At 46.3% G+C, this 14,289-nt stretch overlaps 4 protein-coding genes across 4 annotated transcripts; 1 reads left to right on the top strand and 3 right to left on the bottom strand.

Moving 5' to 3' along the window:
- Positions 1–5,852: 5,852 nt before the first annotated feature.
- Positions 5,853–9,110, bottom strand: LOC108156738 (vesicle-fusing ATPase 2). The gene is made up of 2 exons (XM_017288397.2): positions 8,908–9,110; positions 5,853–8,809 (listed from the first exon to the last, which is right to left on the bottom strand). The coding sequence occupies exons 1-2, from the start codon at positions 9,003–9,005 to the stop codon at positions 6,667–6,669; spliced, it is 2,241 nt and encodes a 746-aa protein (XP_017143886.1). The 5' UTR covers positions 9,006–9,110; the 3' UTR covers positions 5,853–6,666.
- A 1,117-nt stretch (positions 9,111–10,227) lies between these two features.
- Positions 10,228–12,009, bottom strand: LOC108157169 (tRNA:m(4)X modification enzyme TRM13 homolog). The gene has a single exon (XM_017289088.2). It carries the CDS (start codon positions 11,932–11,934, stop codon positions 10,657–10,659), a length of 1,278 nt encoding a protein of 425 aa, XP_017144577.1. The 5' UTR covers positions 11,935–12,009; the 3' UTR covers positions 10,228–10,656.
- Positions 12,010–12,740: 731 nt separating this feature from the next.
- LOC108157241 (probable small nuclear ribonucleoprotein Sm D2) lies at positions 12,741–13,444 on the top strand. The gene is made up of 2 exons (XM_017289211.1): positions 12,741–12,887; positions 13,002–13,444. Coding segments are annotated over exons 1-2 (360 nt in total). The 5' UTR covers positions 12,741–12,885; the 3' UTR covers positions 13,360–13,444.
- On the bottom strand, positions 13,406–14,268 carry LOC108157240 (protein D2). The gene is made up of 2 exons (XM_017289210.2): positions 14,051–14,268; positions 13,406–13,973 (listed from the first exon to the last, which is right to left on the bottom strand). The coding sequence occupies exons 1-2, from the start codon at positions 14,180–14,182 to the stop codon at positions 13,494–13,496; spliced, it is 612 nt and encodes a 203-aa protein (XP_017144699.1). The 5' UTR covers positions 14,183–14,268; the 3' UTR covers positions 13,406–13,493.
- Positions 14,269–14,289: the final 21 nt, after the last annotated feature.

The raw sequence follows: 14,289 nt of genomic DNA on the forward strand, positions 1-14,289 counted from the left end.
TTAACTTAAATACATAATCATAATAATAGATTGCATTTAAAGTAATAATTGTAGTAATATTTTTAGTAGTAGTAATTTATCCACCTCCTAGCAGACTGTGGACACGGCCCCTCTCAGTATCTAATAAAAATTCCTTATACATAATTCTCTCAATCAAGTCTTTCAAGGAGTTCAGACTTCTAGTCCTACCCAAGAAATACCCGGAATAATAGCTTACTTTTATAATAAGAGACTGAAATATTTCTCAATTGTTAATACTTTTTATTTAACACGAGGCAAAAGTAGTTTTATAAGATTGAAATTATTCACCAAAAGTAAATAAATAAATCTTTCGAAAATTACTCGTATTTATTGTTTTAACAGGAAGTACATAAACCACTCAAATTTACCACATTCTAAAATATGTGCTAATGCCTCGAAATAATTTAAACACATTTGAATATTCCAGTATCTGAAAACTCTCCCAGTGTAAGACAATTTCTGTATTAGCTTCCTTCTCAGTCAAAAAAATAAGTCGTAATCGTTTCTTTTTTTAACTTAAGTTTAAAAACGATTTAACAGTAACAGGAAACTATTTTTGCAGTGCACTTTAATACATATATACAATATGCATATGTATATGCATAAATGAGATTTAAATTTTTGTTTTGTTGCCAGATATATTCATGTGTTCAATGCACCCGATCGGTCGAGTCGGAGTCTCGGAGTCGGTGTCGATGCTGCCTGCCAGTTCGAGTCGAGATCTGCGATGCAGTTTTGTTTACACTTGATTTTGTCGTATTTTTTGATTAAGTGCATGGCGCATAGCCACAGCCGTCTCTGTCTCTGTGTATCGGCGGGGTTGAACGAGTATATATGCAAGTTTATATACAATTTCATTATCTTCCTGCCGAAGTTCGGGGCAATCAAGCCAAGAATGCCACATTGAAAGAGGTCAATCACCAGAGATTGCGCCTTGGATGTCATTCATGTAATTGAAGACAATTTATTTTATTTGCTAACGATATTACGACTTTACTTAATTAACTCCCAAAGCAGGAAGCTGCCGACTAGTTGACAGAGCGGCCTGTAAGTACGAATATATTGTACATATACGAGTATACGTATAAATATGAACCATATTTATCCATATATTGTGGCGATATATCAGCATTATACCTAAATATTGTAGGTATGGTAAAAGTATATACTTAAACAATGATTTGTATTTTTGCATGACTGAGTCAGCCCAGCCAGGCCAGGGCAATCGGGCAGAAAAGTATGGGTTGCAAATAAAAAGCGCATAATAGGCGTTTAAATGCAATTTTCTCGGCAAAATGGTCAGATGAAATATCAAAAATTCGAATTATATGTTTTGCAGCATGTTGATTAGAATGAAATACAAAGATGTGTGTGTGTGTGTGTGTATGTGGAGGGGCAGAAGGACCGGCAGCAGATACAGATACAAAAAAATAAAAATACTAACAAAAAACGAATATGAACAAACCGCACAGAAGTCCTTTCCTGACCAACAGAAATATTTGGGTAGCATCCCCATCCGCCATCCTCCTTCCAGATCCAGAAAGAGACAGACAAGTCCAGATCAGAAGTCAGTCAGAGTCCGACTTCTTGTTCGTTTTCTCTCCCATTTTTGCGTTTTTTTGGGATGGATGGATGGAACGCTGGTCAATAATTTTGTGAGGGTGCCGCCAAAAGCCAAAAGGGCAGCAGACGCGACGCTTCTCTAACTTTTTTTTATATTTTTCTGGTTCTTTGTTTGAAATAGATTATTGGCAATACATATGTACAAAATATTTATTTCGTCTGGCGTCTTGGCCGTGGGTTCAAGGATTTTTCATGGGTTCATTGAACCAAGTGTCTCTCCCCCGGGCCGGAAATATCAAATTCAGTTTAATTATGGCGCAAGCAACTTATTAATATAAGTTTGATGAAAAGTGAAACACAATGGGCACACACGCAGATGTCATTCTCGCAGTCAGCCGGGTCTCTGGCACACGGGGCACACGGGGCACACGTGAAATCGTACTCGTAGTAGTAGTTGTTCCACTTCCACCCCCACCTTTGACAATCTACTGACAATCCCGAAATCAATATCCGCCTTGCGTAAGTGTGCGCTATAACGACTGGGGGCGTGGCCTCGAAAGGGGTAACTCCGAAAGGTAACCCGAGAACACCGACGACGAAAGTGAAGAAAGCAGAAGCTAGGCACGTGCCGCCCCTCCCCACTCGACAGCTACCGTCGCAAAAAAAGGAAAGTGAACTACGACGCGTCTCTGGGATGTCAATATGCCCCTGAGATCCAGATTCAGATTGAGATCGGGGAATGTTGATGGAACGTTCTGATTGATCATGCGACAGGGGATATGGACCCGGAGTCGGATTCGGCTTCTGCTGCTGCTGCGTGCCAAGGAATTCCTAAGAAAATGGCACAAAAAATCGCCGCTCTGGGCAGCACGCAAAAAAAGGGTGGAATACAATATAATAATAATAAGGAGCGCGCACACACACACACACACAGCCAGATCAGATCGTATTATTTAATTTGGAACTGTGCCGAGGCGAAGGCGGTTTTTTTCTGCATTCTGTCCGGGAGTGGAGGCTGTGTATCAATGAATCGAAATGAAATGCGAATGCGAATGTCCCGATCGCGTGCGGCAACATTTTCACAGATTTCGAGAGGCTGGATTCTGTGCTGGCTTTTTGCCCTGGATTCTGGATTCTGCGTTTCTGCGTTTTGATTTGTGTTTCGGTTGTTACCGGCTTTTGATCATGCCCCGTTTTTGAGCTTTTTTTTGTTTGTGTAATCTTGGGGGTTGTGTCTTCTGTTTAGGATATAAATGCGATATAAATACAGATGACTACTTGTTCTTAGCCCCCGACTGACATTGGGGGTTAAGGTAGTGGCCTTTTTCTTCAAAGTCTTCTGTGGAGTCCTGTGTCCTGTTTAGGCAGGGTCTACATACGAATCTGTTTTATTGCCCTAACACAAGGGTTAAGTTAAGAGGAGAATCTTTAACCCAAAACACAGTCAATTTAAATACCTTTTCCCATATCTTTACTTGATGACGAATACGCATGCAAGTTCCACGAAAATCTCCGACATACCGCAAATAGTTTCGAGGCTTGACTCCCGGCCACTTCTTCTTGGCTCGCATGCCAAATTGCAACTCAATTATAAATTGCAAAAAAAAAACAGACGGAGAAAACCGAAAACCAACACACAAAAAATCCCCAAACAGTCAGTCACTGCAGTGTAAAATTGTAGTGCAGAGCGGAGGCAACGGGCAAAAACTGCTAATTTAACTGCTAGTTTCGCATACGGGCACATGCACGCTTGAAAACATCAATGAAAATGCCATGAAAATGCAGTTGGAGCGCTGGAAAATCCATGAAATGTGCGAGTACAGCGAAAACCTTCCGCGTTTGTGTAATGCAGGAAGATTTTGCATGATGTTTGCCTTTGTCTTCACCTCATTCACTGCGGCGGCAGCAGGTAGCTGGAACGATACGATACCCGACATCGCGATACATCGGTGGGTAAATTCCCGTGAAATCAAAAGATTGGGGGGTGGCCAATGACAGGAGAGGACCAAAGAACTCTCTGGAAAATGCTGAAAAATTCAACAAGTTTATATTGCCCAGCATTAAAGAAAAAAGGTTAAAATTAGCTTTAATGATATATCTCATATCTTGTAATACATTATTTATTTATTATTTTAAATGTCAAGCTTTTCTTATTAACATTCGAGAAATATAATTTTATTGCAGTGTAGCGATGAAAATACAAAAGGAAACAGATCCGGTGCTCCAAGGAAAGAGAGAGAGAGAGTCCCATTTGGAAGAAAGCAAGTGAGAGCGGCAAAGTTGAACACATGACAGACCCCGCGTCACAGCCAGAGACAGCCTACCAATCCCCCCCATTCCCATCCGCTCCAGCTTCAGCTCCAGCTATGGCTCCAGCTCCCCAGATGCGCCTGCTCCTCCCCCTCGTCCTCCCCTCCCACCTTTCTCGAGACAGCGTGCGAAAGTGAAATCGAACCTTTGCTGCCGGCGTTTGTGCTTTAAACAACAGCAGCAGAAAAAGCAGCAGTCGTCTCGGGCCAGGCCGGTTTCAAAGTTTACGAGGGGCGCGACTGAGCTGTGACTGGGGCGGCGGCTCAGGCTGAAGCGCGGGCGCGGGCTTGGGCTTTGCTTTTGGCCGGACAAGTGCGCCCTGGCCGAGAGCGGGTTCAATTAATAATAAACAAAAATACAAATTTGTAAAAGTTTCGCATTTATTTTTAAAGAGCGAGAGAGAGAGAGAGACGACAGCGGCCCGGCACTGAATGAAAATCCGTTTTGGCTTTAATTTTGGGCTTCGTGGCTGCATTTTGGCTCGGTCACTGAACTTTGTCCGACTGGACTTTCGTCACGAAAATCTTTTGCATACGTGAGCGGATGACGCGGTGGCCTGGTCCCCAGCCCCCACCCAATAATTACGCTGGCCCGCTAAGTGGTGGGTGGGTTGGATGAGTCGACGTCGACGGGATCGTGTTGCTTGTACTCGTACTCCCCGTGACGTGGAAAATGGTTTAGGGACAGCTGCACACTGCATACATTTGTGGCTAATTGTGGGACAAGAGGTGCCCTGACAGCCCAGCCATTCCATTCAATTGGCAATGCAAATCAATTTTAAGATCTCAATAAATATGCAGCTTTAATTAGTTAATAAGCGGCAGCTGACACCGTCGCGACACTAGATCTGGCTGTGCCGGTGGCTCTGGCTACCTCAAGATTCCTCAGACGCGCTGATAAAGTGGCGCTCCGCTCCGCACTGGACTGGACTGGACCGCTTCGCACCACAAATGGGCGTCGGGCGCAATTAGCGCCATATATCAATTACTCTCTGCTATGCTCTGCTCTACTCTATATTACGTATACGACGCGCGCACCGCTCGAGTGTTTTCATTATAAATCATTTATTCAAATTACATATTAGAGCAGCAGTCAGCAATTGGCGACTCCGACTGGTTGTGGCCAGCACTGATTGGGTTCCGTCTTCCGACCCGGTCTTAGTACCATCAAGAGACTGGCCAGGGCGCTGTCTTGGCCAGAGCCGAGCTCAACACCAACTCTCAGCTACTGCTGGCGGGTCAGTGCGGCGTCCGTCGGGCCTTGCGAACAGCTGATCGATGTCTCGGTTATGGCTCTCGCTATGTCACGGCTCTGGCTGGGGATAATTTCTGACGCCGCTCAGTTGGCCAGACGGCCGTCTGGCGGCGATCTGAGAGTGTAGACATTATTCAAATCAATGGGATTTTTCAAAGAATTTCATTTAACAAATGCAAATTTGTAGTTTGAAATTGAGATGTTCCCTTTAGAAATTGATGACGGCTTGTCTCTAAATGGTTCAAACAAATTCAATACTCATATGACATATCCATTTATACATAATTTTATTAAATATATTATTAAACAGCGCGGGACTTGATCGTAATCTGGTTGAATACATATTATAGAACTGTTTTGCATTATTAAACCATTTTAAAAATACATCGAATACCGGTTTATGCTTGGGTGCTAGGCAATGAAATCATTTTCAGCCTCATTTGTCATTATATTAATTCGTTGCTCCGCCCAGCAATGGGTCGGTCCACCGGTCGGATGGGGAGATACTCGACAGAATTGACTTCAAGTCAATGCACACACCTTCTTAAGTCTAGTTTTGAAACCTAAATTAATCTAATAGTAGTACATTTGTGCAAACTGTAAGACAACAATATATCTACCCGTAAATGGAAGTTCCCGGCAGGAAGTTCTTGGGATATGTCGCTCCGAGAGAGGACGGGATCTGTTATTACCTATTATGGTTCTACAGGGACATAGTGGACACATTTTCTATTGTTCCATAGTTATGTTGATCTGTCGTTTTCAGTTCCAACTTTGTATACCCAATATTCAAAGAGTTTAGGGATATAGTATTAGTTTTGTTGTAAATGAGTTTTGGCCCAGTGTTTGATCTCAATACAAAAAGTGTTCGTTCTGTTGATCATCTAAAGATAAATTCCAAAATTGTGGCATCATAAAACGTACAAAATATACACACACGTATCGTATAAAAAGGTTCCAGATTGATTTTGTGCTTTGTCTGTTTATGCTATTTGACTAGTTTTCGGGCAATTCAATATTGATCCTTGTTCGCTAAATGCGAGTTACAAAAGTCTTTCGTATCGTATTGAATGGTTCTGGTCTGGTTCTGATTTTCATTCGTTGGGTCGTGACATTTCAACTTAACAGCGAGCGAGGCTAGGATTATACATATATATGTATGTATCTCAAAACATCAGTTACATTTAAGTTTTGCGCTTAAAAAATGGTCTAATACAACTTTAATGAACAATGCCAATTGTTATTCAATCGGATAAATAATATACCACTAGAGGACAACAAATTACATAATTACACACACGAGACTGAGGGACAGGCAAGTCTTCAAAGCCGCCATCCTTCTGATGGAATGTTCACCGGAATCAAATCAAAATTGGTTTGTAGCTTGATTTGTTTCGATCATCTTTCGGGTCATAAGCAACACACACACACACAATATTTGAGCTGATGAAATAGGATCGCTTAAAAAGCGTCGTTGAGCTCCACGACGGACAATCGGAGTTCCGCAACGGGCGGTAGCTAGTGGGGGCGCGCCACCATGGACAATCCACCCTCCTCCTCCAATTTGGACAGGAACTTGACGACGCGATAATTGGGTTCCGACTGACGGATCATGTCTATCATCGCGAGCAGCTTCTTGATGCCAATACTGACCCGCTTACCGGCCATATTCCGGGCAATGTTCTGCAGCTCCTCGTGACTAAACAGATCCGAATCTTCGAGCACGGCCATAACATGTTCGGGGCTGGACAGATTGGAGACGTGCAGGACAGAGGTGAAGGCCGGCAGCATTTCCATCTCCTCCAGAACTTCGCGTCGACTGGACGTGCATAAGATGAGCAGCTTGCGTCCCTTCGGCGGCTGCTTTTTAAGCAGCACAAGCAGAGCCTGCAGCGTGAGATTTGAGTAGCGGGGTCCAATGGATCCGTAGTCCAGCAGGCGTTCCACATTGTCTACCACAATACAGCTTAGAGTCGACCGGTAGGCATCGTCGAAGATCTTGCGTATGTGCAGGCACTTGGCGGACTCCGTGAAACCGACCATGTCCTCGGGCGAGCAGACCTTCACGAAGGGAAAGTCGCTCATCTTGGCAAGATTTGCGGCCAGCGCCGACTTGCCAGAGTTGGGGGCACCCTCGATGAGCACGGACACCAGGCCAGAGCTCTCCGTGGCCTTGGCCTGCTGCACGTAGAGCATGCCGTCCTCCAGCAGTTTGGAGACTGGCGTACCCCAGTTTATAATGCCTCGGGCCAGCATGTTCTCCAACATTTCCTGAGCGGTGCCAAATGCCGGCTTGATGTCGTTGTCCAGAGCGTGAGTGAAGTCCAAGCGGGTGATCTTCAGTTTCTCCATGGCTTCCGGATCGACGTGCACTTTGGAGTCCGCCTTGATGAGGCGGTTCATGGCCGTCGATTGGGCTGCGCGCACTAGACCCTCCAGTTCGGCGCCACTGAAGTTCTTTGTCCGAGCCGCGATCTCGGTGTTGTCCACATCACTGGCAATCTTGTTGAAATCACGCATACGTTTCGTGTGGATATTGAGGATCTGTACTCGACCTTGTTCGTTTGGCAGGCTAATTTCCATTTGGACCTCCAGGCGGCCGGGACGGAGCAGAGCCTCATCTATCATATCCCTGCGATTGGTCATGCCGATGACGAGGATGTTGTTTAGCTGCTCCACACCGTCGATCTTGGCCAGCAGCTGGTTCACCACTGTGTCGTGGACCCCGCTATTGCCCGCCACAGAGCCACGTGCCTTGCAGATGGCATCGATCTCGTCGAAGATGATGATGTGTAGGCCGCTGTTGGGTCCCAGCCGCTTTTCCTCTTCTTCGGCATCGGCAAACAGCCGCCGGATGTTGGCCTCCGATTCGCCCACATATTTGTCCAGGATTTGAGGCCCGTTTACGATCTTGGGCTCTCGAGCATTCAGCATTGTGCCAATCTGTCTGGCCATCAGCGTCTTGCCTGTGCCAGGAGGTCCATAGAGGAGGATGCCCTTGACGTGCTTGATGCCCAGCTGCTCTACCAGCTCGGGAGGAAAGACGCGCGAGGCAAAGGCTCGTCGAAAGATGGCATTGAACTCGTTGTCCAGGCCGCCGATGCCCATCTTGCCAAAGTCCCAGTCCGGATTGATGATCGACTGCCTCACAATCTTGCCCTTGGACCTGCCCTGCAGATTCAGCACCGAGTTCTCGGCCTTCTCGAACTGCACGACCGTGTTGCCCAGGATGCGGCCGAAACGGACATTGCGTGACTTGGGCTCTTTGCCGTCGCCAACGGTTCGGGGGTCCACCGCCTCCAGCGTCTTAACCGCCAGGCCGAGGAATTTCTTGTCCTTGAACTGAAAGACCAGTGACTGACCCACAGTCAAGGCCATTCCCGAGAACTGCATGATGAACTCCTTGGCCATTTCGTCAGAGTCGTAGGGCTCTTGGGTGGTGGTCTTTTTCTGCAAAAAGTCCGTCTCAAAGGAGACTTGGGTGATGATGTCCGAACTGGCGTCGAAGCGGTAGGGACGCACATCGATCTCCTGATTAATGGAAAGCGTCGCCCACTTGCGCTGGACCAGCGAGAAGCCCACATGATCACGTGGCAGCTCCGCGATCTTCTCCAGAGCGAAAATGTAGTGCTGTCCGGGTCCCGGCGAGATGTCCACATATCTGTCAATGGCGAAACAATGCAATTAGTTGTTGCTCTGCCTAGAGACACCCACGTAGCGCAGCGCTGGCGTCATATCGAATAAGTAGGCGAGACTGACTTTACTTCCTCGGTGAAATCGTTGATGTTTACGATGGCCTTGTTGGTCAGCGACAGCTCGTCTGTGGGGCACTTGATGGCCTTCATTTTGTGTGCCATTTTGAACAGTATTTCTAAATGTTTGCTCCTCAAATCAACGCGATAAATATTTTTGCCAGCAATATTTTTTTTCTGAGTCACCAACAGCTGATGTCCAGTGTGACCGACGTCAGATATATACCATCTGATTTTAAAAAAAACTCGTAAATATTCTCACGAATTCAAGTTATATATTCCGTCGAATATTACTAGCTAAATAGATCTCAGCCCTGCCCACATAATTGTATCCACTTAATGAACCTATTTTCTACTTGACTGGGTTATTTTCGACTAAAATACGGCTTAAACAAAAAAGGTCAACAAAACGGCAATTTTCTCCAAGAAGCGCAACCAAAATAAGAGAAACAACAGAAAGAAATCCGCCGCCAGGAAACGAGTGGCTTGAAGTCCCTCTCCAGGGCGCACTTCTTGACCACAGTGCGATAGCGATGCTTGTCCATGGGTAGGCCAAAGAGTATGTTCTGTCGCACGGTGCCCGTAAAGAGCTATGGCTCCTGGGAAGCATACGATGGAGCCCGCATCCGGATTAAGCTCTCCCAGAAGGGACTAGACTTGACAGAACCCGCTGCACCGATGATTGGGTCATTCCCTGCGGCTGATCTAAACGATCGGTATAGAGCTGGACAGCCTATCGCTGCCAGCCCAAACTATTGGAGTTTACTAACGCTCCGCGTCATGTCAACATCTTTCTGAACACTTTCCGGTGCTTTTGGCATACATATGCATTCGATAGTAAATTTGAGTGATCTTTCAGGATCTTCATGACACCCAAGATCCGATCCCGGGTGATAATCCGTTGCGAGGGAACCTCTGTGAACAGTGTGCACTTGACAAAGGAACTGGGTTGGCAGGGCCCGAGCTACGCTGAAGTCGCCATTAAATGGAAACGGTTGCCGAAGGAGAATTCCGATTTCTATGTGGAAGAAGAAAAATACAAAAGCAAGCTCAAGTAATATATGTAGGTTAGCGGGCGGCGGCGAAAATGTTAAGGCGGCGATTAGCCAAGTGCTATAGATTAGGGCGACTCATTGTCGATGCGTAAATGCTCATTGGCGCATGCCTTTGTCGCTTGCAGTTGTATATTGCTTAATTCCATACAAAGATCTAATAAGTTGTACGTACTCTTGCATACTTTTCATTTTCATCACGCTTATCTGATTATAAGCTAATCTATTTTTTTTTTTTTTTCTTTAATGGGTGTCAATGTACGATACAAAATTTATCCAGAGCATGGGCTGTATTCCTAATATTCTCTTTATTAGTTTATCAAGTCTCCTTTGCTGGAGTGCTGCTGTTTTTTTTTGTTTTCTCATTTACATACATATATGTACATATATATATATATATGCTATATATCTCTTAAAGTTACGAGTCACATATTCAAATATAGTAGTAGTTGCTCATAATGATCATCATCAGCATTATTAGCCCGCTATAGTTAGTCTGAAGTATGTTTTGTTTTTAGTGGGACCACACGAAGTACTGAACGAAACTTAAAAGCGGTATCCAGCTAAAGCGTAATACACAAGTCTACCAGAGCGCTCTTATCACAAGTCAAATTGCATGCCGTTGCTGATGCCAATGCCGACATCACCGCCACCAGTGTCCGGCACCTGCAGTCACTCCTATATCTGCCGCTCATCCTTTGCGGTCAGCTTTTCATGGGTTTGGCTATGAGCACGACATTTTCCAACGTGATTTCCCGCGGGACATAGAACTTCAGCGACGCATCGAAGCCGTTGGCTCGCAGATGCTCAAGACGACCTTGATCCAAGACGCGCTTGCACTGGTAGCCGATCTGTTCGCGCTGCTCTCGAGTCAATCTTTGGGTGGGCGGCTCGCCGAGCTCTTCATGCGCCTCCGCCATGGCCTTGCGACGCTCCCGACTGAGGCCCGTGCCGCAGACAGCCCAACTAACCATTTTGGTGATGATGGCGAACTCCCGGTGTCCAAGGCCTGCCGCCTGCAGCCAGGTCTGACCGACGTAAGAGCGCCAGGAGCAGCGGTGATGGCAGCAGAGAGCAATAAGGATGTAATCCGTGGGAGCGGCTCCATGGGCCAGAACACAGCGCAACGTAAGATCCGTGGCCGCTCCGCACAGGTGCTTAGACAAAGCGACATTGCGTTTGGTTTGCTCCAACTCTGGCAGCGCGGAAATCTTGAGGTCTCCTATGTCAGCGCGAATGCGCTGCACCAGCTCCTTGTTCGTCACCTTGTTGTCCTTCTTGTGGCGCAGCGACATGCGATCGATAAGCACCACCTGCGAGTGGGACAGGCCCTGGGTTTCCAGCGCTGTGGCCAGGAAGTAGGCCAGCTGGCCCTTGCCGGCGCCAAACTCAATGAAGCTGGTGCTGTCGGTCAGCTGCTGGTCGTGCTCGAGGATGCCCAACAGAGCAGAGGCCTGCACCAGATGCTTGCGGGACTCCTGGCCGTACTCCTCGTGGCCGAGTGGCTCCTCCAGGGTGGCGTGCTGCAAATGCAGCTCCTCGATGCTGTTGGCAACGTGTTTGTCGTACAGAGCCTGTACTTTGTCTATTACGCTGTAGAACTCTGTATCCTCTAGCTCGTGGAGTCTCAACTTGCTGTTTATTTCGTCTTCCAGAGGATTTTCCAACTCCTCGCCGGCGTTTATATTCTTGACGATGTAGGGCAGCGTGCTGGCCTGGTCCCGGGCATTGCAGATTGTCAGGTGCTTCGCCAGCTTTCTCTTTAATACCGTATGCTTTGGGTCTAGTGGACAGGGAATCCGTTCAGCAGCCGCGTCCACGGCTTTGCTTTCTTCAGTGGCAGGGGAATGGGCACCGCAGAAGAGGCTTTCCTTGTTGGCTGCCATCTTGCAGTGTCGTTTCTTGCGTGGCACCCAGTAGGTGCACGTGGTAACTGCGGCCACATCGTCCTTTTGGGTCATCTTGGGCTTCTTGGCAGTCATGTAAATCAGATTTTTTAAAGTAATTCCTAACTCGTGCGGTTGAAGTTAACAGCAGTGTGACCGCGGATTTATCGATAAAATATACCGTCCGACCCTCAGAAATATACCAAATATAATATATATACCGTATTATACCGAAAAATTGCTGAATATCGGTTCATTTTGAACCCCAAAAAATACCGAAAAGTATTAAAAATACCGTAAACGGTCACCCTGGTTAACAGTCCAGGTGCGCGTCCAACAGCACTCTGTAATGAGCTGGAGCTCCGATGCGATAACAGATGACGGTCGCGTCTAACAGCACTCGTATTCAGTCGATAGTATCGATGGGCGTTTGGCAGTGAAAAGTATATTGTAGAAATTTGATTCATGAATTGGATAAAAATATAGTCCTCAAAATGCCAGTATCAAGAGCAAACGTTAACGCAGGATTAAGTCTTTTTGGGCAATGAAGAGGACCCCCACCTATTAAAACATTAAAAATGTATGGCCGACAGCTGATTAGGTTGAAAGCCTTGTAACGAGACCAACACAAAAAGGATGGATGATTCCAAATATATAAAAAAACTTTTTTGTTACGTTTTTATTACGAAAATAATTGTTTTTTCATCGGTATATTTACGTTATATTTTCAAAATGAGACGGTATATATTGGTATGTTAATGAGGGTCGGGTGGTATATTTGATCAATATGTCCGCGGTCACACTGTTCGCTCCAATACAAATTATTTCGATATATCAAACCTGCTAAATTTAAATATCGCCAAAAATACCGCACCGAAAATATCGTATCAATAATGGCAAAAAATCACATATCGATACATCGATATAATATCAACAAGAAAAAAGCCGCGTTTCGACAAATTTTTCGACAAAATCCACAAAAACTAACAAAAAACAAGTGATAAACTATTTCTTCTTGTATTTAACAACATCTAAAGCTACTATAACATGTAAGTAACATCAGGAAAGTATGAAAACCGAATACTGCGACTCATGCCGACCAGCGACATGTGCGTCGGCTTTTGCGATTGTTGTAGCGTCCAATAACTTGCATTATTTTGCAGGGCTCTTGTGAAACCGAAGTCGGAGCTGACACCCGAGGAGCTGGCCCGCCAGGAGGAAGAGGAGTTCAACACTGGACCCCTGTCCGTGCTCACACAGTCCGTGAAGAACAACACGCAAGTGCTCATCAATTGCCGCAATAACAAGAAGCTGCTGGGCCGCGTGAAGGCCTTCGACCGCCATTGCAACATGGTGCTAGAGAACGTCAAGGAAATGTGGACGGAGCTGCCGCGAACGGGCAAGGGCAAAAAGAAGGTGAAGCCCGTCAACAAAGATCGCTTCATCTCGAAAATGTTTCTGCGCGGCGACTCTGTGATCCTGGTGCTGCGAAATCCCCTGGCCACAGCAGCCGGTAAATAGACTGCACTTTTACCAAAACCCAAAACACGAATAGAATACTTTCCACTGAAGTCAATAAAACCAAAAGCGATTGTCTATAATTAAACCAAAAATGTGCACTGTGCATAGCATGGGTGTGCTTCAGAGGTAAGCTCTTACTCCTCGGAGAGCTGCTTGTGGAGCTCGGGGACGTAGTCGTCGTACTGCGCCTGGTAGAAGTTACCGGCCACGGGATTGCCTAGCTGATACGTCTCTGCAAACTTTGCTGCCTTGAAACTGGGTCTGTCCCGACGAGACTTGTTGCTGACGTGCGGCTCCTTAAAGTCCAGCTTGCCGGACTGCTTGTACAGCAGGAAGACATAGCGATGGAGGCCCGTTCCCTTGGGCGGGCCGGAGCCAATGTAGGCAGTCAACACCTCGCCCCTGGCCACGTCGTTGCCGGGAATATTGACCACCACCCAGTGTTTGAACTCACGGAACTTTGGATCGGCACGACTGGGTGCATCGGGATCTGTGAGGATCAATGTGTAGTAGTCTCCGGACGCGGCAGACCACTCGACCAAGGGCTGATCCTTGACTTGTGTGGGCGTGAGCTCCACTCCTTCCTTTGCAACGAGTCCCTGTTTGTATGTGACCTTTGAACGGAAAGTTTAAAATAGTTTTATTATTCGTTTTAGTTTCGGCGACGTTTTCTTTGTCTCTGTTGCCCCACCTTTAGAAACTGGTTTGGCGCCTGGGCAATGACATCGGGCACCACCTTATGCGAAGCAAAGACTTCCTCCACGGAGGCAGAAGAGTGCACAGCCGCTACAATGCTGGCTAACAGTATTGGAATCAGCATCATCTCTCTGGACTGAACTGGAAAAATGAGAACAGATTTATATGGAAAAGGCGACCAGCTCCCGAACAAGGTCTGACAGCAACTGAAACCAGTTTGACCCGGTGGCACAC

Source organism: Drosophila miranda, chromosome 2 (assembly GCF_003369915.1).
Source record: "Drosophila miranda strain MSH22 chromosome 2, D.miranda_PacBio2.1, whole genome shotgun sequence".
Lineage (NCBI taxonomy): Eukaryota > Metazoa > Arthropoda > Insecta > Diptera > Drosophilidae > Drosophila > Drosophila miranda.